This window comes from Cottoperca gobio, chromosome 6 (genome assembly GCF_900634415.1).
Source record: "Cottoperca gobio chromosome 6, fCotGob3.1, whole genome shotgun sequence".
Classification (NCBI taxonomy): domain Eukaryota; kingdom Metazoa; phylum Chordata; class Actinopteri; order Perciformes; family Bovichtidae; genus Cottoperca; species Cottoperca gobio.
Window position 1 is genome coordinate 27,267,131 of NC_041360.1, and position 22,955 is coordinate 27,290,085.

The 22,955-nt window shown below is 45.8% G+C and overlaps 2 protein-coding genes across 3 annotated transcripts in view; one reads left to right on the forward strand and one right to left on the reverse strand.

The window, feature by feature from the left end:
• The window catches only part of immp2l (inner mitochondrial membrane peptidase subunit 2), a 113,516-nt gene that overhangs the window by 11,354 nt on the left and 79,207 nt on the right, over positions 1–22,955 (reverse strand). For both annotated transcript variants that reach the window (XM_029433791.1, XM_029433790.1), the window contains exon 4: positions 888–953. In XM_029433791.1, the coding sequence (XP_029289651.1) occupies positions 888–953 (66 nt within the window). The remainder of the gene's footprint in view (positions 1–887; positions 954–22,955) is intronic.
• LOC115009646 (leucine-rich repeat neuronal protein 3-like) lies at positions 5,471–22,955 on the forward strand. Its single transcript, XM_029433789.1, has 2 exons — positions 5,471–5,716; positions 18,438–22,955. The coding sequence occupies exon 2, from the start codon at positions 18,802–18,804 to the stop codon at positions 20,902–20,904; it is 2,103 nt and encodes a 700-aa protein (XP_029289649.1). The 5' UTR covers positions 5,471–5,716; positions 18,438–18,801; the 3' UTR covers positions 20,905–22,955.

Sequence of the window (22,955 nt, forward strand, 5' to 3'; positions counted from 1 at the left end):
CTCACAACGGACAGTAAACAAGTATCAAAATCAATGCAGCAGAACCAGAAATATCATCGTTTTTATTCCACACATTCTTCTTCATCCTTATTACCCACAATGCAACTCTACCACCGACAGTTCGGTCTGCGATTCCGGTGTGTTATGCTAGTTAGCAGCTAATATATCCTGTATGTCTAACTCCACACCTTCAGAGTTCATTTCAGCAGCTGTTTTAGATTTAGTGTTATGCTTTAGTGTCGTCATTTTTATCCTTCATAGTTTTAAAAACATTTTAGTCAACGAAAAGTCGTTACACTACGTTTTCTGTCTTAAATCAGCTATTTTATTTATTTAATCTTTTGTCATTTTAGTCAAACTTTACATCATTGACAAACACAGGTTGAATACTGAGGAATGAGCTCGACACAATCTATAACGCACCAACAGTCATTCAAGAGGAAACAACCGTTGTGATATCGGGTAGATCATCTCGAGATGTGGCCCTTCTGGGCTTCCCTACTTTACACAGGGTTAGTATCCTCTTTTAAAAAAGGAAACATATAATACTACTTGAAAATGTAAACATGCCTACAATTAAAACACAAGTGGGAACCTTCCATCTGCTCTTGAGGTAAAGTAGAGTATGGTTCTGCCCTGTGTGTCGAGTGTTTGTACAGGAGCCAAGCAGTGATTTACTTTTGCCACCAGGTGATGCCAGTTAATCTGATTAGAAAGCAGCGTGATGGAGTGAACCTATTGACTGCAAACTGATACGATTAGACGAGAGACAGCTGTGTGTTTTCTGCTGTTTCACATCAACCCCAGGAAGCCATTTATGACGATATTAAAGTGACATTAAAGGAATCAGTTCCTTTATCAGTGAGACATGTGTTGCTGCGTCTTACCTGATGAAGTCTCCCTCCAGGCCAATGACCCGCTTGATGATCTTCTGCTGGGGATTCTTGGGGGACCTGAGGGAACAATAAACATATATAAGGCAATAAGCATAAAACGCCCAAACACAGCCAAATGAAAATCATCCAAGCGTGATGTAGTGAGCCGAGGGGACAGCTCTGTTCGGGGAGGTGGTGTCTGTACATTCAGATCTAGTTCAAGATGTCTGTGCGTGATTAAAGATTGAAGGATTAGATACTCGTCTAATGGTCTGAGTGCATTTTACAAACTCGGGTTGATTAAAGCGTGTGAATGAAAGCCATAGTGCATGTCGTACATCTTTCTGAGCCATGTCATTGGATGATAATATGCAAGTTTTTCATATGCTAGGGGGCAGGGCTCGAGACTAGAGGCTAACGCCGAACAAAGATCATCCCCGGGACGCCTTCAGTACAGGTGCAGTAAACTCACTATCGCAGGTTCATGCTATAGTGTGACCAGCGAGAGCTAGTTTACGTTAGCTGTTAGCAGCATAGTCCTGCGCGGATGTTTCTATTATATAGAAATATATATTAGAAATGATGTTTAGCTTCCTAACACTAGCTCTACATTTTTATTGTTTTGTTTTTAACGTGGCTTCTAATTTGAAATAGTGAATCTATGAATGTCACAACTATATTTCAACACGTTCTCACTTTTTAACGCACTGGGTCCACATTTAGCATAATCTTTCAACGTGCAGGGTAGCCCGATAGACTGCGACACGTAGGTAACGTTAAATGCGTTACATACGTAATGTATGTTACGTCATGTCATGGTAACTAGACTACAGGCAGACCTGCACGTGCACAACTGACGCTAAAGATGCACGTGGAGCGTCATAGCTTGTCGCAGAGGGCCGCTCGCCTAGCTTCCATATTTGACATGTTAGATAGTGCTTCATAGTGCCCTTTTTAAAAAATAGAAAATAGCATCTTCCAGAAGTACTTGGTGGTGCATACTGGTGTTTCAGGTCAACAGAAGTTCAGTCTTTTTGTTCTGGAACATAATTTATGCTCGTCGGGTTCTGATTCAATCTGGACCCAAGACAATTTTGACCTTCAGCCTCTCAGAGTAAATCTGATGGTCATGGAGTCACGAGGAGCTTCATCGTGACCTCCTGTCAGGGAGCTGGACCAGGCTTCACATTCCTCCTCTTCCTCATCTTCCTCCTATTTCTCCCCGCAACCCCCAGCCAGCTCTCCTCGTTGCCGTGGGGATACAGGGGGATCATGACTGACTGACTGACAGCTTGCTAAGCCAATCGGATTCCCCTACAGCTCAACACTCATTGGCTGGTCTCTGGGGAACTGGAGAATGTATCAATGTGTGTAATAGTGTGTATTTATACTGTGTGTGTGTGTGTGTGTGTGTGTAATAGAGTGATGGATGATCTCCTCTCCAACAGCAGAGGAGAGGAAGGATGGAGGAACAACAAACACAACCTATCATTCACTCTCAGTGTCTCTCCCCCTCTAATTTTCTCCCTCTATCCAAGCCCCTCTCTCTCTCTCTCTCTCTCTCTCTCTCCTCTCTCTCTCCTCTCTCCTCTCTCTCTCTCTCTCTCTCCTCTCCTCTCTCCTCCATCTTTCCATCCGAGCCTCTCTCTCTCTCTCTCTCCCTCTCCCTCTCTCTCCATCTTTCCATCCGAGCCTCCCTCTCTCTCTCCCTCTCTCTCTCTCTCTCTCTCTCCTCTTTCCATCCGAGCCTCCCTCTCCTCTCTCTCTCTCTCTCTCTCTCTCTCTCTCTCTCTCTCTCTCTCTCCCTCTCCCTCTCTCTCCATCTTTCCAACCGAGCCTCCCTCACTCGAAAAAAATGTTGAGTTTGCGTTTTTTAAGGAATTCTGGGACATCTTAGGAACAGATCTTTTAGATGTTTTTAACGAGAGTCTGGCCTCTGGTTCCATGCCGATGTCCTGCCGTAGGGCAGTAATAACACTTCTGCCTAAGAAAGGAAACCTGCAGGACATCGGTAACTAGCGTCCTGTGTGTGGATTACAAGCTTCTGTCCAAGGCGCTGGCCATCAGACTAGGGAGGGCTATGGAGCAGGTCATCTACCGGGACCAGACCTACTGTGTACCCGGCATGTCCATGGTAGACAATGTTTGCCTAATTCGGGATGTTTTGGAGGTCTCCAGCTCATTGGGCATTAATACTGGTCTGATTTCTCTGGATCAGGAAAAAGCTTTCGACCGCGTTGAGCACAACTTCCTCTGGAAGGTGATGGAGAAGTTTGGGTTCAGCGCTGGTTTCATAGGAAAGATCAAGGTGTTGTACAGTGAAGTTGAGAGTGTGCTGAAGTTCAATGGTACTCTGTGTGCTCCTTTTAGAGTGTGTAGAGGGGTCCGGCAGGGCTGTGCTCTGTCGGGGATGCTCTATGCGCTCTCCCTTGAACCTCTCCTCAGAAAAATACGCTCCAATTTGCAAGGTCTGTTTTTACTGGGTTTTAATGGCAAAATTGTTTTATCAGCTTATGCAGATGACATCATTGTTATTGTTAGAAGCCAGAGAGATGCAGACATTTTAATCAATATTGTGAGTAGTTTTAGTGTAGCATCGGCAGCGAGGGTGAATTGGAAGACAAGTGAGCCCCTCGCTGTCGATGAGTGGCGTGGCGGTCTCCCAGTTCTTCCCCAGAGCCTCACCTGGAGAACTGACGGATTTAAATATCTTGAAGTGTTTTTAGGTAAAGAAAATATTGTCCAGAAGAACTGGGAGAACGTCACTGAAAAGATTCAGGGAAAGCTTTCCAAGTGGAAGTGGCTGCTCCCTCAGATGTCTTTTAAAGGTAGGGTTTTGGTTTTAAACAACCTTGTGGCATCCCAACTGTGGCACCGTCTGACCTGTGTAGACCCTCCCTCAGGCCTTTTAGCCAAAATACAGAAGCAAATGGTGGATTTTTTTTGGGATGGTCTACACTGGGTGCCACAAGGGGTGCTGTTTTTATCCAGAGAGGAGGGGGGACAGGTCCTTGTCCACCTGGCCAGCCGAACAGCCACTTTTAGACTCCAGTTTTTACAAAAATATCTCACAGGTCTGGCTGATTTGGTTTGGAGAGACGTGGCCAGCATGTATCCTCAGACGCGTGAGTAACCTGGGGCTGGATACTGCTCTGTTTTTAACTGATTCTAAATTTTTAAAGTTGAGTGGGCTGCCTCCGTTTTATCACGGTGTTTTTAAGTGTTGGGCTCTTTTTAAACATAAAAGGAGCCCAAATTCTGACTCTCTGTACTGGTTGTTGAAGGAGCCACTGATCCACGGAGCCAGGCTGGACGTCACACCCGGCCTGATGGTGGCTCTGTGCAGGTCCAAGACCCTGTCCCTGCAACAGCTGGTGGATGCAGTGGGGCCGGCGCTGAATGATGCCCGGGCCCTGGGCTCTCTGCTGGGTCTGAACTCTGTCCGGGTGGCTCAAAGAATCCTGCAGCTCTGGAGCCAGAGGCTCACTGGAGAAGAGAGGACCCTCCTAACCACATACAGCCAGGGAGAGGCTGATCCAGACCAAGCGGACCCCTTTCCTGATGTCTACCTGAGCCCAGGGCTGGGAGAACTGACCGGCCCAAGGCCTGCTCAAGGTCATTAATCCAGAAAAACTGTCGCTGCACAGAGCCGACAAAAAAACTTTCTATACTAACTGTGTCAAAAGCATCAACAGAAAGGCCTGTGCAGCAGACCCTCCACTGTGTGGAGCAACGGACTGGGTGGAGAAAGCGGACCAGGCCCACAGTGGAGGACTTTATATAAACCTCCTCTCAAAAAGCGGACTGCCGACCTTCAGTGGAGGATTTTACATGGTGCTATCGCCTCAAATGCTTTTATTTCTGTTATTAATCCTGCTGTTTTTAACAAGTGTCCATTTTGTAATCTCCGCGAGACAGTTTTCCATGTTGTCACTGAGTGTAAGAGACTCACAAGTTTCTTCTCTCTTTTAACATTGGTTTTTAGTCTCTTTGATGTAGTTTTTACTGAGAGGGTTTTTATCATGGGAGCTGCCTACAAAAAGGCAAACAAAGAAAAGTGGCAGCTCCTAACTTTCCTCTCAGGAGAAGCAAAAATGGGGATTTATATAAGCAGGAGGAACACCTTAGAGAACAGAGAGGGGCAGGAGGCCAAAGCAATATGGCTCCGTGACATCAGGGACAGACTCTGGCTCGAGTTCAGATTTAGAGACTTTTAAACGGCGTTCGTGTTTCAAGAATATTGTTTGTTTTATTGATAAGGATGAGTTGCACTTTGCACAATCTTTGGTTGGATAAAAAAAAAAATTATGTGTGTGTGTGTGTGTGTATATATATATATATATATATATATATATATATATAGAGATATGTATTTTAAAACAGAAAGGGATTTTCTTTGCACTTTATTTGTAAACTGTGAGTTTACATTTATTTTTGTAAATAGTGTTTTTTGAAAAATCCAAAAAATCTCTCTCTCTTTCTCTCTGAGCCTCTCTCTCCCTCCCTCCCTCTTGCTCTCCGAGCCTCTCTCTCTCTCTCTCCCCTTCGCTCTCTCCCTCTCATTCTGTCTCTCTCTGTCGCTGTTGAGAGGAAAACAGAGGAGACGTTGGTTCTTGGGAGATACTCGAGGAAAACAAGAAAATAGCCGCCGCTGCTGCTGAATGTTAACATGCTGCGCTGCACGCCTTAAACAACACACACACACACACACACACACACGCACGCACGCACATACACACACACACACACACACACACACACACACACTTGGTGTTGCTGCAGCTATGCCAGGAATACCTGCTGAATCTCTGCTGCTGCATGGGACGTGATGGATTCTACTGGTGAGTGTTTCATGGCTGTATGACTTTGTGTGTGTGTGTGTGTGTGTGTGTGTGTGTGTGTTCGTTCGTGTGTGTTCGTGTGTGTGTGTGTGTGTGTTGGGAGGACTGCGGTAGTCCTTGAGCTCTGTGGCGGCTCAGCCTGCGGTTCTGACGGCTGAGGGGAATAAGAAAACAGGGCTGGCTGGGGGGATTTTTTGTCGCAGGTTTGAAATGCGTGCGAGGACGCTGCAGCTTCTCGCAGACGATCCTCGTGTTGTTCTGTAAACTCAAGTGTTTTATTACAGTTAGACAGGAGGTGTCACTCCACAGGTTCATCCTCTGAAGTCAGAGAAAGGCAGACAGGATGAAGTGGGGGGGGTTCTGTTTTCTGGAAGGGAGGTTGTGTTTGTCAGGCAAAGTCAAAGTCACGCGAGGCAGGAAAGACTCACATGCGACTAAAGGTCTGGTTCAAACTCGGGGACCCACAGTAACAAGCTCCATGTCGTCCAGGAAACGGAGGATGCTTCCGGAGCGCTAACGACGTGAGACAGACGCTGTGAGACGAGCCAACACGAGTCAGGACGAGTTTAGATGTGCAGGTCGCAGGATTGGCTGCAGGCGATCTGCTCTGATGGGAGGAACCACACCGCTGCCTGCCTAATTGACCAGAACCTCCATCTCCCTCCCTGCCGCTGTATTTACGCCTCGCTCATAATTACCAGCAGTGCACTAAATGCGTCTTTAAGTGCACATTGAAACCCCCACCCCGACTAAACGGGGGTCAGTAAAAGGGGTCGCAGCTTCCCGACGAACGAGCAAACTGTCCTCACGTCAACATGCAGCAGTGTCACACTTCACAGACGCAGCCGCTCCACAAGTCACACGTCAACGTTCATCCTTCATCTGGCATCACATGATTTCTCAGAGGGCTTCGCTGCACAAGCAAAACACAACATTACGAGTTAGTAATTGACAATAGCGGGAGGATTACTTCAACGTGACTTATAGCATGTGGATGTGAGGAGCACACACGTGAAGATGGTAGTATACAAGAGTCAAGTTTGTTTCTAATCATCTCTTTAGATGGTTTAGCAGAGAAGCATCAGGTACTTCATGGGTTAATTTATTGTCCTGTGATGCAAACAAAGTGCACAAAGATACAGTTACAGTGGTGTCTGAGAACAGAGAACAAAGAACGCTGGCTGGAGTTACAAAAAGAGAGAAAACACATTTAGAAATGGACTGCAGCGGTACAGTGGTCGTCCACCACTCCATGGGCGTGGGTTCGATCCCCGGTCCCTGTGGTCAACATGTCGAAGTGTCCTCGGGCAAGAAACTGAACCCGATGGCCAATGGTGTGTGTGTGTGTGTGTGTGTGTGTGTGTGTGTGTGTATGCTGACGTGTTGTAGAGCGCTTTGAGTGGTTGCAAAGATTTAAAGATTTAAAAGGACAACACACATTAATCAACGTGCCAGCTGGATAGTTTCTAACCACAGTGCAGGTTTCCATATTTAAGTACAGAAGACGTCAACTTCTACAAGAACTAAAACAACGTCATGATGATGTCACAGCTCGTATCTTCTCAACGTTACTATCATTGGAATTATTTACTGGAGGTCGATGAAAGCATTTTGTATGAGATTCAGATTTGAGAATAAAAAGATCTTCCTCGTTTGCTTGAGGGAGAACAAACCGTTTAATAATCATAATCAAGACATTTGTCCCATACGTTCAGATGTAGCTTGGTTTGTCTCATGTGTTCACACTGTGTTTGCACCACCTGCACCACCTGCAGAGGAATAGAGAAGTCTGTGTCATGTGAGGATCAGAACTGATAAGATAACAGCAGTTTGAAGCTCTTTTTAATATTTTCGTGTTTGTTTTTTAGAGATTCAATCCAAAGCCAGTCTGTTGTATCTGTTAGACATTTCAAAGGTTGTTTCTGACATAATCAGCTGAATCCGCCATCAATGATCAGACGTCAACAATAAAACAACTTTGTCTCCTGACTCCTGTAGCTTCAGAAGATGCTCAGCCAGAAACATAAAGTGTGATGTAGAAGTAAAAGCACCTGGTGCTCTTTGAGCTCCTGGTGTTGGAAGTCTTTAAAGCAACCGAGGAACTCTGATTAAAAATCCTTTATTAACTGGAGGATCGACAAGAGTTCTTTAAAACGTTTAGGAAAAGTTTGTATCAAGAAGCCGTTCTGCATTTAAAAGCTGCAGCTGCATTGAGTTGTAAGTGCTTTGGTCACATTTGAAAGAGTTTGTCCAGCTGGAACTTATTCATGATGCACTCAAACGTTGGAATGATTCATAAACATAAATCAGTATATTTTGCACCTTTATTTAAAGTCAAAGTACAAAAGAAATTCCCTGAATACATTTATTTTCACTGTGAATTAGAAGCCGAGCATCGCTGCTTTAAGTCCTTTACAGACCGGGGGCACAAATCTCGGGCTTTTATTGTGAAAGGTACGATTCAAAGCACAGAGTGATTGCGTGATGTTTATTGGCGGTGCAGAAGAATCGCCCCCGATCCGGTTATTCCGCCACGTAACATTCACGTTCTATGTGAAAGTAAACAACACTTATATATATAAAAATATATCGTTGTGTGAATTAATTGTGCACATAAAATAATCGCAGGCGAGTGTTTCGCATTTTCCATGTCGTTTATTCGCCTTGAAGGTGAAATCATTAGCTTTCCAGGTATTGAGCTGCTATCTAAACTCTTAACACTTTAGTTTTCTCTGGTCGTCTCACACACACACACACACACACACACACACACACACACACACACACACACACACACACACACACACACACAGCGACCTGTCAGAGTCAGTATAAAAAGCCATCTGCTGCCTCCTCCGCACTGAACACACAGGTGACTGCAGATCTACACACACACCGTCACAAAGCAACACACACAGGTCACTCTGGTAAACTGTGTGTGTGTGTGTGAGTGCTGCACCACTGTATGTGTGTGTGTGTGTGTGTGTACACTGTGTATGCGGCACCACTGTATGTGTGTGTGAGGGTGATTAACAGGCTGCTGATTAAAGAGAGAAGTGTGACTCGTGGGAGTGGAGGCTCAGTGTGAATCCTGGTGCTGGTGATGCTAACAAGGAGCGTGTGTGTGAGCGTGTGTGTGTGTGTGTGTGTGGGGGGGGGGGGGTCGTCCTTTCAGTTTCATGCCAATAACAGCGTGAGCTCCATGAGAGCAGCGACAGGAAGGAAGATACTGATTGTAATCCATGTTGTATTGATCCAACGTGAACAATCTAATCCCCAGTGTCACGTTCATTCAACCCTTTGAACCATTTATTTACTGCTGGAACTACAGGTCATATATCCACAGGTGGGAAGTCATGTAATTAAAGAGAAATGTTGAGGTACTTTTACTTCTTTAGTATTTCTATTTTATGCTATTTAAAAACACATACTCCACTATATTTATTTGACAGCTTTCGTTATAATTCGTCTCAGAACTTTAACGCAGTGGAAGGTAATGAATATGGTCGGATGGACGGCTGTACACAGTGCCAGACTTTAACTTTCTTTTCCATCTCGACAGCAAACATTAGTTTCTTTCACACTCAAATTGTGCCGAGTAGTTCAAGTGTAAACAGACGTTAGAGACACGTCAGAAAACAAATTTTGATTTGTTGCCAATTGTCAAAATTCAGGTTTTCAAACAAAGATTATTTTCATTATCAACGACTCAAATAAATTAATTAATTTGTCAGATAAACGTCACAAGCACTTTATCCAAAACACAAACTTCCACTGCCCCAAACTTCATCATCGATGGCTTCTCCGTACCGTTCTCCAGTCAAGTCAAGAGCCTTGGTGTCACTCTGGACAGCACCCTCTCCTTTGTACCCCACATAAAGAACATCACTGTTTTTTTTCACCTGTGCAACGTCTCCAGACTCCGCCCGTCCCTGTCCCAATCCAGTACAGAAGTCTTGGTCCACGCTTTTGTGACATCACGGATCGACTACTGTAATGCTGTTCTCTCTGGCCTTCCAACCAAACTGGTCAGCCGACTTCAAATCATCCAAAACGTCCTGTGACGTTCGAAGACGAGATGAAGACAAACAGACGTTCAGAGACAAGATGAAGACAAACAGAGAGACGTTCAGAGATGAGATGAAGACAAACAGAGAGACGTTCAGAGATGAGATGAAGACAGACGTTCAGAGACGAGATGAAGACAAACAGACGTTCAGAGATGAGATGAAGACAAACAGACGTTCAGAGATGAGATGAAGACAAACAGACGTTCAGAGATGAGATGAAGACAAACAGACGTTCAGAGATGAGATGAAGACAAACAGAGACGTTCAGAGATGAGATGAAGACAAACAGAGACGTTCAGAGACTGAGATGAAGACAAACAGACGTTCAGAGACGAGATGAAGACAAACAGACGTTCAGAGACGAGATGAAGACAAACAGACGTTCAGAGACGAGATGAAGACAAACAGACGTTCAGAGACGAGATGAAGACAAACAGAGAGACGTTCAGAGATGAGATGAAGACAAACAGACGTTCAGAGACGAGATGAAGACAAACAGAGAGACGTTCAGAGACGAGATGAAGACAAACAGACGTTCAGAGACGAGATGAAGACAAACAGAGACGTTCAGAGATGAGATGAAGACAAACAGACGTTCAGAAACGAGATGAAGACAAACAGACGTTCAGAGATGAGATGAAGACAAACAGACGTTCAGAGACGAGATGAAGACAAACAGACGTTCAGAGATGAGATGAAGACAAACAGACGTTCAGAGATGAGATGAAGACAAACAGACATTCAGAGACGAGATGAAGACAAACAGAGAGACGTTCAGAGACGAGATGAAGACAAACAGAGAGACGTTCAGAGATGAGATGAAGACAAACAGACGTTCAGAGACGAGATGAAGACAAACAGACGTTCAGAGACGAGATGAAGACAAACAGACGTTCAGAGACGAGATGAAGACAAACAGAGAGACGTTCAGAGATGAGATGAAGACAAACAGACGTTCAGAGACGAGATGAAGACAAACAGACGTTCAGAGATGAGATGAAGACAAACAGACGTTCAGAGACGAGATGAAGACAAACAGACGTTCAGAGATGAGATGAAGACAAACAGACGTTCAGAGATGAGATGAAGACAAACAGAGAGACGTTCAGAGATGAGATGAAGACAAACAGACGTTCAGAGACGAGATGAAGACAAACAGACGTTCAGAGATGAGATGAAGACAAACAGACGTTCAGAGACGAGATGAAGACAAACAGACGTTCAGAGACGAGATGAAGACAAACAGACGTTCAGAGATGAGATGAAGACAAACAGACGTTCAGAGACGAGATGAAGACAAACAGACGTTCAGAGACGAGATGAAGACAAACAGAGAGACGTTCAGAGACGAGATGAAGACAAACAGACGTTCAGAGACGAGATGAAGACAAACAGACGTTCAGAGACGAGATGAAGACAACCTGACGTTCAGAGACGAGATGAAGACAAACAGACGTTCAGAGACGAGATGAAGACAAACAGACGTTCAGAGATGAGATGAAGACAAACAGACGTTCAGAGACGAGATGAAGACAAACAGAGAGACGTTCAGAGATGAGATGAAGACAAACAGACGTTCAGAGACGAGATGAAGACAAACAGACGTTCAGAGACGAGATGAAGACAAACAGACGTTCAGAGACGAGATGAAGACAAACAGACGTTCAGAGACGAGATGAAGACAAACAGAGAGACGTTCAGAGATGAGATGAAGACAAACAGACGTTCAGAGACGAGATGAAGACAAACAGACGTTCAGAGACGAGATGAAGACAAACAGAGATATCCGAACAAAGAGCCCAGATGGAGACAGAACTCCACAACCTGCTCAGTTCAGGTCCAGATTGCATCCAGTCCCACGACAACATGAAGACCTAATCATCAGTTTATTAAATGATGATCCAGTTATTATTACAGTCACAGCTGTGTTCACGCCCTCCATGGAGAATACAGCCATGTTGACTAACTTTACTTTTATTTATCAAAACGAAATAATAGAAGAACTATTTATTTATAGTTGGTGCATAATGAGCAGCATGTTCTTCTCTTTGTGTTCCTGGAAATGTGTTCTGACCCAGAAACACAGCAGCTGTCAGGTACACCCCGTCTCATATATATTACATTATTGTATAGTTCATTTGTTTTCCACATCACGCTGCAGTGGAAATAGACATTATACATTAATGTAGCGCAGGAACTAGAAGATGTTGGGATGTGTGGTGGGCGTACCACGTACAGGTCGTAATGTGCAGCTTACAAAAGCACTTAAAGGAAAACTTCACCCCCGAAATGATCATTTGTATCCATCCCCCGTGTTCCTGTGAAGGCTTGAAGAAAACGTAATGTTTCTCGCCTGCCTCCACGTGACAAGAGAATCAAAACACTAAAACGATCATGTGTATTCCACTTCCTGCCGCTGATGTCGGGGAGGATCGTGGTTTTGGAGAAATGTTAATCGTGTCTCTTGCTTTAAGACCCTCATGTTTAATCACGCTTCAGGTAAAAGATCGGATATTTTGTTGGAGAACAAATGAAGAATCAACATTCTGCGACTCGACGCATGTTAACGAACAACAAGACAAACAACATTACATTTCCTTTGCTGATGTAATGTTCAGAGTTTAATCCCGCTTGAGCAGATTTTGTGTTGCAGGATTGGATATTGTGGCGTAAAACAATGAAATATAATTGTTATAATTGTTATCAGTGTTGGAATAAGAGCTGAGCTTCGCTGGAAGCAACAACATTTCCAGTCTGAGTCTGGAAGAAACCGATAAATAAGCATCAGCACCTCTAAACTGTGATGAATGACACATAAAATGTAATTAAGAGACCCCCAGGAAGCTGCTGTAATTACACTGATACCTTCAATCCTCATTATACTGATGAACAATCATTACGTTTCCACCAAACATGTCTGCTGTTGCACATTAGTTGTATATAAATGTCATTTCGAGGTGAGAGTTGGTGCAGACATGAGAAAATCAGCGTTTTGCTCACAAGCAGCTGTTGGTCAGACACTTATAAGCAATTTAAAAGACGTTTGGGACATTTTATACACCAATATATAAAAACATATTTTATCAGCATGAATTTAAAACTACTAGATGATCTCCCTAAGGTTTATTTCTACATCACGTGACGTATTTTAATGTTTCTCAATTCACATAAAACTGCCTTTAGATGCATTCTGCCGTTAATCTCGTCTGCCTTTATAAAGCTGCAAAAACACGTCTCCTCTTAGTTCAGACTCTCAGCTTTACTGTAGCTCTCAGCGGGAACAGGTGGAGGAAATGACTGTGTTCCCTCTTTGTTTAGTTTTTAATCAGCTCTTGCTCTCTCTGCAAAGCAGCGCTGGGATCCACACGTTCTGTCAGACTGGAGAGGAACAAGGCAGCGCTGCATGTTGGCATCCAGAGGCCCCGAGAGACGAGTGTTTGAAATGTGCGGAGTTCATTTCCTGGGATTGATTTGATGGATGGAAGACTAAAGCCGACTAATGTCGAGTTAAATAACGAACACGTTCAGAGATTACAGTTTCCCAACATCAACACTGAGCCTCTCTCCAAACTCTGCCCGAAAGAAGATTCAAAAAAGCATTTAATTAAGTCGACAATAAATATTTATTTTATATATAGTTTTATATTTAAAATGGGTTTTATTTTAAATGTTATATTTTGTCCCTTTATTTAAACTTCTGCACTATTTAATGTCATTTATTTTCTGTATCAAATAATACATATATAATTTAAAAAATGTAGAATTATAATAAAATAAGCATATAGTCCTAATCAAACATAAAAACATTACCTGCATCTATACATGTTTTAATTAATTACCCATTAATTTTTTATCTTTAATCTGCTGCTCTACTTCCCATAAAGATTATTAAATACTTTAAAAAGGTTTTGTTTTCGCGCCTTAATTCACGAGACATGAATCATAATTCACGCATGTTGTTCAGGTCAGCGCAGGGGGGGGACAAAGTGAAACAGACTCCGTGGTGCAGCAGCTTTCCAGTTTTCTCTTGCCCTCAGGGGGTCAGAGGTCAGAGGTGGTGTGTTAATAAAGATGAGAGTAACGGTGACGCCGTGTGGAGGACAGTCTGTGGAGGACGGTCTGTGGAGGACAGTCTGTGGAGGACAGTCGGTCTGTGGAGGATGGTCTGTGTGGAGGACGGTCTGTGGAGGACGGTCTGTGGAGGACAGTCTGTGGAGGACGGCCTGTGTGGAGGACGGTCTGTGGAGGACGGTCTGTGGAGGACGGTCTGTGGAGGACGGTCTGTGGAGGACGGTCTGTGTGGAGGACGGTCTGTGGAGGACAGTCTGTGGAGGACGGTCTGTGGAGGACGGTCTGTGGAGGACGGTCTGTGGAGGACAGTCTGTGGAGGACAGTCTGTGGAGGACGGTCTGTGGAGGACGGTCTGTGGAGGACGGTCTGTGTGGAGGACGGTCTGTGGAGGACGGTCTGTGGAGGACAGTCTGTGGAGGGCGGCCTGCCGATAGTGTTGCTAACGTGGCTACTTTTTCACTAGCTTTAGCGACCTTTGGAGCGAGTGCTGCGAGCTGCTTTCATCAGCAAAAGGTTGGCAGCAATGAACTGGGATACTGGACTCGCTTCCCAACATGACCAACCAGCTCTAAGGAAGTAATATCACGTAGAGTACAGCGGTAGCGGCAGGCTGTGTATCAGTGAGTGCTGAATAAAACATGGCGGAGTGGGAACACTTTATGAGACGTCTGCCACATTAGGAAGGCAGCGCCCTGAGAGCTCGCGCCCTCGGCCTCTTTCGCTCTCTGCTGCGTGAGAAATGCATTAATATTTTACATTTGGGCGGCTTTTAATCCATTCACAGAATGTCAATACTCAGCACTTAAAACAGTGCTCGGCCTGGCGGTCCTGCCGGGTTAAACAGAGCTGCTCTCTGCTCTCGTGTAATGCTTCACGAAATACTCAACAGGACGTTCTCTCCGTGTGCAGCGGGGAAAAGACAAATCTGCAATCTGTGTATTTGACATCCACTGTTAGCGTTTAGCTGCTGACGTCTCTCAGGACATACTGTTCCTCCTGCTGTCAATCATGGGACATTTGTCCCTCACGGTCTACAAGGAGAAGCTGCTGAGAACAATCTCATTTAAATAACCTTTAAAAACATGAAGGAGAGGACGAAGAATCATCACATCGCAGCCAACATAACTCCATATTCATCGCATAATGAAAGTGTGTGTGTGTGTGTGTGTGTGTGTGTGTGTGTGTGTGAGGGGAGTCACTGCAGATGCTTTGTGTTAAGTAATAAGAGGGAAATGAGTCGGCGAGCATCGGCGGAAATAAACAGGAGAAATTAAATGAGCGTTGGGCAGTGTCTCCTGAGAGCACACTTTCCAACCGAAAGAGAAAACATCAACTATTAAACACTCCATGTAACATTCAGAGCATGCTCGCCTCATTAGCATATCAGTTGTTTTTGTTGTTGAATGAAGACGTTACATAAACGTAGTGTTGGAGAAGCCATGACGTCATACTATAACTTCAGCCCCTCCTCTCCTGCGAGGGTTCAATGAGTTGCATGAGAGCAAAACAAAGACGACCAAGAAATGGAAGCAGATGGAAGCGAGTCATGTGAGCACGAGAACACGACAGACTGTCCGATGTCTCCTGATTATATATCGACTGAAGGAAGAGTTCTGCAACAGCACAGGAGTTCTGACACTCTCGTCACGGAGCAGGGAGGATACCACCGTGTGTGTTTCACACATGGCTGCAGAGAGAGAGGGGGAGGGGGGGCAGTGAGAGAGGGGGAGACAGTGAGAGGGGGGAGGCAGTGAGAGAGGGGCCAGTGAGAGAGGGGGACACAGTGAGAGAGGGGGACACAGTGAGAGAGGGGGGAGACAGTGAGAGGGGGGGGGGCAGTGAGAGAGGGGGGAGACAGAGAGAGGGGCCAGTGAGAGAGGGGGAGACAGTGAGAGAGGGGGGAGGGGGGGCAGTGAGAGGAGGGGGAGACAGTGAGAGGGGGGAGGCAGTGAGAGAGGGGCCAGTGAGAGAGGGGGAGACAGTGAGAGAGGGGGACACAGTGAGAGAGGGGGGGGAGACAGTGAGAGGGGGGGGGGGGCAGTGAGAGAGGGGGAGACAGAGAGAGGGGCCAGTGAGAGAGGGGGAGACAGTGAGAGAGGGGGGAGGGGGGGCAGTGAGAGGGGGGGGGCAGTGAGAGGGGGGAGACAGAGAGAGGGGCCAGTGAGAGAGGGGGGGAGACAGAGAGAGGGGCAGTGAGAGAGGGGGAGACAGTGAGAGAGGGGGAGACAGTGAGAGAGGGGGGAGACAGTGAGAGGGGGGGGGGGCAGAGAGGAGTGAGGAGGGGGGAGACAGAGAGAGGGGCCAGTGAGAGAGGGGGAGAGACAGTGAGAGAGGCAACATGACAGTGAGAGAGGCAACATGACAGTGAGAGGCAACATGACAGTGAGAGAGGGGGAGACAGTGAGAGGGGGGGGAGACAGTGAGAGGGGGGGGGCAGGAGGGAGGGGGGCAGTGAGAGAGGGTGGAGACAGAGAGAGGGGCCAGTGAGAGAGGGGGAGACAGTGAGAGAGGGGGACACAGTGAGAGAGGGGGACACAGTGAGAGAGGGGGAGACAGTGAGAGGGGGGGGGCAGTGAGAGAGGGGGGAGACAGAGAGAGGGGCCAGTGAGAGAGGGGGAGACAGTGAGAGAGGGGGAGACAGTGAGAGAGGGGGGAGACAGTGAGAGGGGGAGACAGTGAGAGAGGGGGAGACAGTGATGAGGGGGGGGGAGACAGTGAGAGGGGGGGGGGGCAGTGAGAGAGGGTGGAGACAGAGAGAGGGGCCAGTGAGAGAGGGGGAGACAGTGAGAGAGGGGAGACAGTGAGAGAGGGGGAGACAGTGAGAGGGAGGGGCAGTGAGAGAGGGGGAGACAGTGAGAGGGGGGGGCAGTGAGAGAGGGGGGCAGTGAGAGAGGGGGGGAGACAGTGAGAGGGGGGAGACAGTGAGAGGGGGGGCCAGTGAGAGAGGGGGGGAGACAGTGAAGGGGGGGGGCTTTAACAATGTTTTATTGTTAGCATCTTCAAACATCCTGCTCTCTGTGTATATCAGCCGGTACAATACACTGAGCTCCTGCAGTAATGTTCATATAACTGGTGCACCAGCTGAGTCAGTATTTCATACCTTTGAGATATCGACCAAACTAAATAATCAGTACCAGGCGGTATCGAAACGTGTACGGTCAAACGACATCTGCATTCCATCCTTTCTGTATCCAGATCTAGAAAATAATTGATGGTTGTTTCTTCGATTTAATGCAACACGTGATTGGCCCACTACCTCAGCATCTGCGAGCGCGGTATGAATAAATATTATATATACTTGTATATAATTAGGATGGGGTGGAATTTAAGAGAAAATTCAAATTCTTGAAAATAAATTGTTGAAATTTGAAACGTTTCATTACTAGTGTTGTATTGAACATTATATTTAAATAAAAGGTAAACAAGTTAGAATAGTGGTTTTAAGAAATAAACACGATTCCAAATGTGTAATTCTACTTATGCGAGTACGATTTCCAAATACTCCATACACCGTCCTGCTGGTGGGGTTTGTCCAGAAGACAATATATATATATATATATATATATATATATATATATATATATATATATATATATATATATATATATATATATATATATATATATAATACAGGCCTTTTCCATTTAATATATAAGTATATGTATGCAAAAAGTATTAGTAAAAGTATTGGTAAGCTTGGGTCAAAACAGTCATGGACAAAGTACTTCATTAAAAGTATTTTGCTACTTTGAGAAAGAGGGGGGGGGAGTGAGAGAGGAACTCTTTCAGTTGTGTAACCCTGAACACACAGACTGCAATAAACAGCTTATATATGCATGAAGTGTCACAGCCCGTCCTCATCAGCAGCCGGCTGCTTCGCACTTTACCGACAGCTTCATCTACTGTTGTTCACTTCAGCCGTGGCTTCTGCACTCAAGGTCACAGATTAATCAAAACATCAATATGTGCAGTCGACATAGGCAAAGCCCGCTGTAGACCTGTCACCTGTACCAACAACATTGATTCAGTGCCTCATGAATTATGCAAAACGCAACTGAGAAGTCGCAGCACAAGATCTGCGGTGAGCTCGTTCCACGGATATCTTTGGTGGATCTACAACTCCTCCAGGTCGTGTGTTGTGTTGTGGGGGTGATGTGAAGTGTGCACAGGTGCAACAACAGAAGAGAGGTTCAGGGGGTGGAGAAGCTCAGTGAATTGCAACACGGGGGAAGAAATGGGGACTTGAATCAACTTTTGAGCATAAATTCAGAGCTCCTTCTTTTCTAGGAAACTTATTTTTGTGCTGCTTTGAGTGAAGAAAGCAATAAAAAACATCAGCTCCATTCTTTTGCCCTTCAGCCATACAAAGAGAATCAAAAGTTACCTTTTTGTTTCAAACCTGTCAAATAATATACATAAGGTCAACTTAATCATAATCAATTCCGATGGTGCGAGGAAAGCAATAAAATCAAATGAGGCAGAAAAGGCTTAATAAGTCTCAATAATCCTAAATGCCAATATGCCTTCATAGCTCATCGTCACATTGTTAAATTGGCCTTTTTTCTCTCCTGTCTCCACAGATGGAAACTGACACCGTAGACAGCGACGGAGGATAATAATGATGGAAGGCAGAATGATTTGTCCCCAGCCGGAGCCACAGCATTGCTCAACCGCCCCTCTGCTGCACAGCGTCGCTCCCTGAAGGATACATCGACCTTGACATATCACAGCGTGCATGACAACCTGGCACGGACCAAACTGAAAGGTTGCCTCTCTTTGCCAAGAGCTGGAAGACAACAGGGCTAGAGCTTCGGGGACAAGGCGTCAGCAGAAATCCACTCTGTCTTGCTGCAGTAACAAATTAGCTTTTATTTGTGAAGTTAACAGTGCTAACAGCTGACTCCATAAGGGCCAATTACTGGCTGAAGGGAATACAGGGCCAAGATGAAGGAGACAGCAGTTGTGGCTTGTTTGCTGGCTGAGCTATCTCTGGCTGCTTTTGTTCTGGCCTCTGAGGGGGCCGCTCATTGCCCTGCATTGTGTCGATGTGACATACGACCCTGGTTCTCACCCAGCTCTATTTACACCGAGGCTGCCACTGTGGACTGTAATGACTTGGGCCTCTCGATACTACCGGAGAGACTCCCCTCAGAAACACAGGTGCTGCTGCTGCAGACAAACAACATCGTTAATGTGGAGAAAACTTTGGATTACTTGGCAAACATCACTGAAATTGACTTGTCTCAGAATAACATTTCCTCTGTGAGCGATGTTTGTCTAGGGTCTCTCCCCCGGATGCTGTCACTCCACATGGAGGAGAACTGGATTCAGGAGCTATCTGACAGCTGCCTCACTTCATTGCCTAATCTCCAGGAGTTCTACATTAACCACAACCTGATTTTCACCATTACCCCCAGAGCCTTCCAGGGCCTGAGCAGGCTGCTGAGGCTCCATCTTAATTCCAATCGACTGACAAGCGTAAACAGCCAGTGGTTCCAGCATTTACCCAACCTGGAGATATTGATGCTGGGAGAAAACCCCATCATTGAGCTGTCAGACATGAACTTTAATCCCCTGGCGAACCTCCGAAGCCTTGTGCTTGCCAAGATGAATTTGACTGAAATGCCGGACAACGTTCTGGTTGGCCTTGAGAATTTGGAGAGCATTTCATTTTTTGACAACTTGCTCAACCGAGTGCCCAGATCAGCGTTGACGAGAGTCAAGAATCTGAAGTTTCTTGATTTGAACAAGAACCCCATTGAGAGGATCCAGAGAGGTGACTTCATGGACATGATGCATCTCAGGGAGCTCGGCATTAACAGCATGCCTGAGCTTGTTTCCATCGACAGTTTTGCCCTGAACAACCTGCCAGAGCTGACAAAAATCGAGGCCACCAACAACCCCAGGCTGTCCTACATCCATCCCCGGGCCTTCCACAAGCTCCCCAGGCTGGAGACTCTGATGCTGAACAGCAACGCTCTGAGTGCACTCCACCGCAGCACTGTGGAGTCCCTGCCCAACCTGCGAGAGGTCAGTCTGCACAGCAACCCCATCCGCTGCGACTGCGTCATCCGCTGGGTCAACATGAACAAGACCACCATTCGGTTCATGGAGCCCGACTCCCTGTTCTGTGTGGAGCCTCCAGAGTACCAAGGCCAGCATGTCCGACAGGTGCATTTCAGGGAGATGACAGAGATCTGCCTTCCTCTGATCTCACCTGGGAGCATCCCGGATCGGGTCGAAGTCAGCAAAGGGAGGTCTGTGTCGCTGCACTGCCGGGCGTTCGGAGAACCAGAGCCTGAGATCATCTGGGTGACGCCGTCGGGAGACAGGGTCCTACCTGGGAGTGTGTCTGATAAGTACTACATGCACCCTGAGGGAACCTTTGACCTCTACGATGCCACGGAGCAGGAATCAGGCTCGTACACCTGCATCGCGCACAATCTTGTTGGGGCAGACCTCAAGTCTGTGATGGTTGCGGTGGATGGATACACTGCCCAGCATTCAAGTCAACCTTTACATATATATATCACATCGGTCCAGTCTCATTCTGTAAGGGTTTCCTGGGAGAGCACAGGGGGTTTGGTTTCACAACTAAATTGGTCCATTTTAGCCGACAGCAGCAGCCACTTGATGCCATTCACAGCCAGGCTTCCTGCTGATGTCAAAGAGTACCACATCAAACGGCTGAAGCCTTCCACTTGCTACCAGGTTTGTGTTGAGGTCACTGCAGCACAGTCTGGATACAGCAGGGACTGTGTCAACGTGACCACAAAGGAGGCAGCGGCCCCGAGGGCGAAAACTGAGAACTGGGACAGTTTGGTGATGGCTACTTGTGCTGTGTTTTTTATCGTGGTTGCAGTCGCTTGCTCTGTCATGTATATGTCTCTGTACAGCCAAATGTTTTACAGAAAACTGATAGCAGACCCAGCTGAAACTCTGTTGATTCCCAGCACTCATTCATCCTCGTCTTCTTTCCTGGAATTTGGTATGTCTGGGATCAAGGTGAGGGCCACTGTAATAGACTTACCGGACGACTCCATGTAAGAAATGTCCTTGTCTGTAAAAGCACTTTGGGATTAAGTGAAGATGAAGATTGATGGACACTGGACAATGTAATTTACGTGCCCTCTTTTCAAGACTTTTGATGGGACATACTGCACTGGAACTCTGTGTGGCTTTAAAGGAAAATTCATATACATTTACATAAATCGCTACAAGCAGAGACTATTTTGTATTTCAAACTTGTGTCATTATAACAAGCTTAATCAGGCAGATAGCTTGACTATAATCTACATGGCTACTGGTCATTAATGCAGTGCAACCAGAGAAAAGCACAGAGGAACTTTCTGTCTTAAATACTTTGTTGAGACAGCTTTGATGTCTGCAAAAAGCATTTTCTTTGCTGTGTTACATTAAACGGTGCCAAGCGAGGATAGAAAAAAAAATCTTGTTAGTCTAGTGTACAATTAAACCGACTATAATGTAAACAATTTTATGAAAAAATACATTTTTCATTAAACCTGTGTGGTGTCTTATAACTACAATCTTTTCTCGTTAAATTTGGACACTTCCTACAACAAAACATGCCTTTTAAAATATGTCTATTGCCACACAAAAACAGTTTTCTTTGAAATGCAAATTACTAATTTGTATGGATGAGGCTCATAAATCTTGTTGTGTCCCTGTCTGAAGGATCCAGCAGCAGAAGTGTGAGGTCTGCTGAAGACAAACACAATTACAGCAGCTGCCCTTCAAGGCAGGCGCTCTAATACTGTTAGGGAAATGCAATGCAATCTCAAACTGTTTGTTTTTGTGTGTGTGTGTATATGTACCTTAATGGGTGTGTGTGTGTGTGTGTGTGTGTGTGTGTGTGTGTGTGTGTGTGTGTGTGTGTATGTGTGTGTGTGAGAGAGAGTGTGTGTTTGTAAAGAGCGAGGACATTGGCAAACCCATTGACTTTGAATTGCATTATATTCTCTTTCATTAAAAATCCAATATGGATTCCCAACACAAACCTCAGCAAGGTGATGAATCGGCGTCACGCGCAAACTGATGGGAGGCATTTATCAACGAGACTCAGTCGTAGATCAACCGAGTTTCAGCACTTTGGACAGGGCTTTTAGAGCGCAGCCATTTGTCACCGCCACATGAGCTAAAATATGACCCATTAGAGGCAGGTAGTGAATAGGTCAGCAAGAACGTGGCGCCCAAGCCATCCTCTTCCCTGTGTGACCCTGGAGAGACACCGCCGCCGCAGGAACAGCTCAGCAACTATTTGGCTCGTTTGTTAAACTCCTCGCATTGAGCCGGGGTGGGGGGGTGACGTATGGACCACAAAACCAGGACAAAGTAGTTTCAGTCCCAAACAGGACAGAGGACGCCTGACGCCTCACAGTGCTGATGTTACTGCTCTGCTGTGCAAGATAACCAGGCCCGGGTTCATTAGAGAGTCTGCTGCTTCAGTGCGGTGAAGAGGATTCTGGGTATTTAGGAGAGCAGCTGCATGAGAAAGGAAGGATTATATAAAGGAGATGACAGGTCGTTTTAGAGGCTTTTCATTTCCCTTTGCTTCTTCACCTGTGCTGCTGGGTTCAGTTCTGCGTCACCCCCGCTGAGCGAACAATATGTCAATGTGTAACCCTCACAGCAAAACGGAATAAAAATAGGAGTATCTCATCTCTTTTAAAATCTGTCAAGAAATAAAAATAAAAGCCAATACACAACCAAAAGAAAGAGAAGAAAAGGCTCCTCCAAGTGAGTAATTGCTCACTGCTGAGGGCGCACAAACAATATGTTGTGGCAGATCCAGGGGGATCGTCTCCAACAGGAATAGTTTTCCACGCAGCTTCTACACCAACTGGCAGGTTCAATTAAATCCACCCTCTAAAATTGAAACCAGGACTCTGCCTCATCAGGCCTCCACACAAACCAATAAAGCTAACAGCACATAACCTTACTAGCGCCCCCGCAGGATTACAAAGCACATCTGCTACAAGGTGGTGGAAGGATGGTTCATCATCTGAGGAGCCTGAATGAGCTCAATGCAATCTGGAAATGAGATTGTCTTGAAATAAATGTCTTGTGTGGAAAATTGA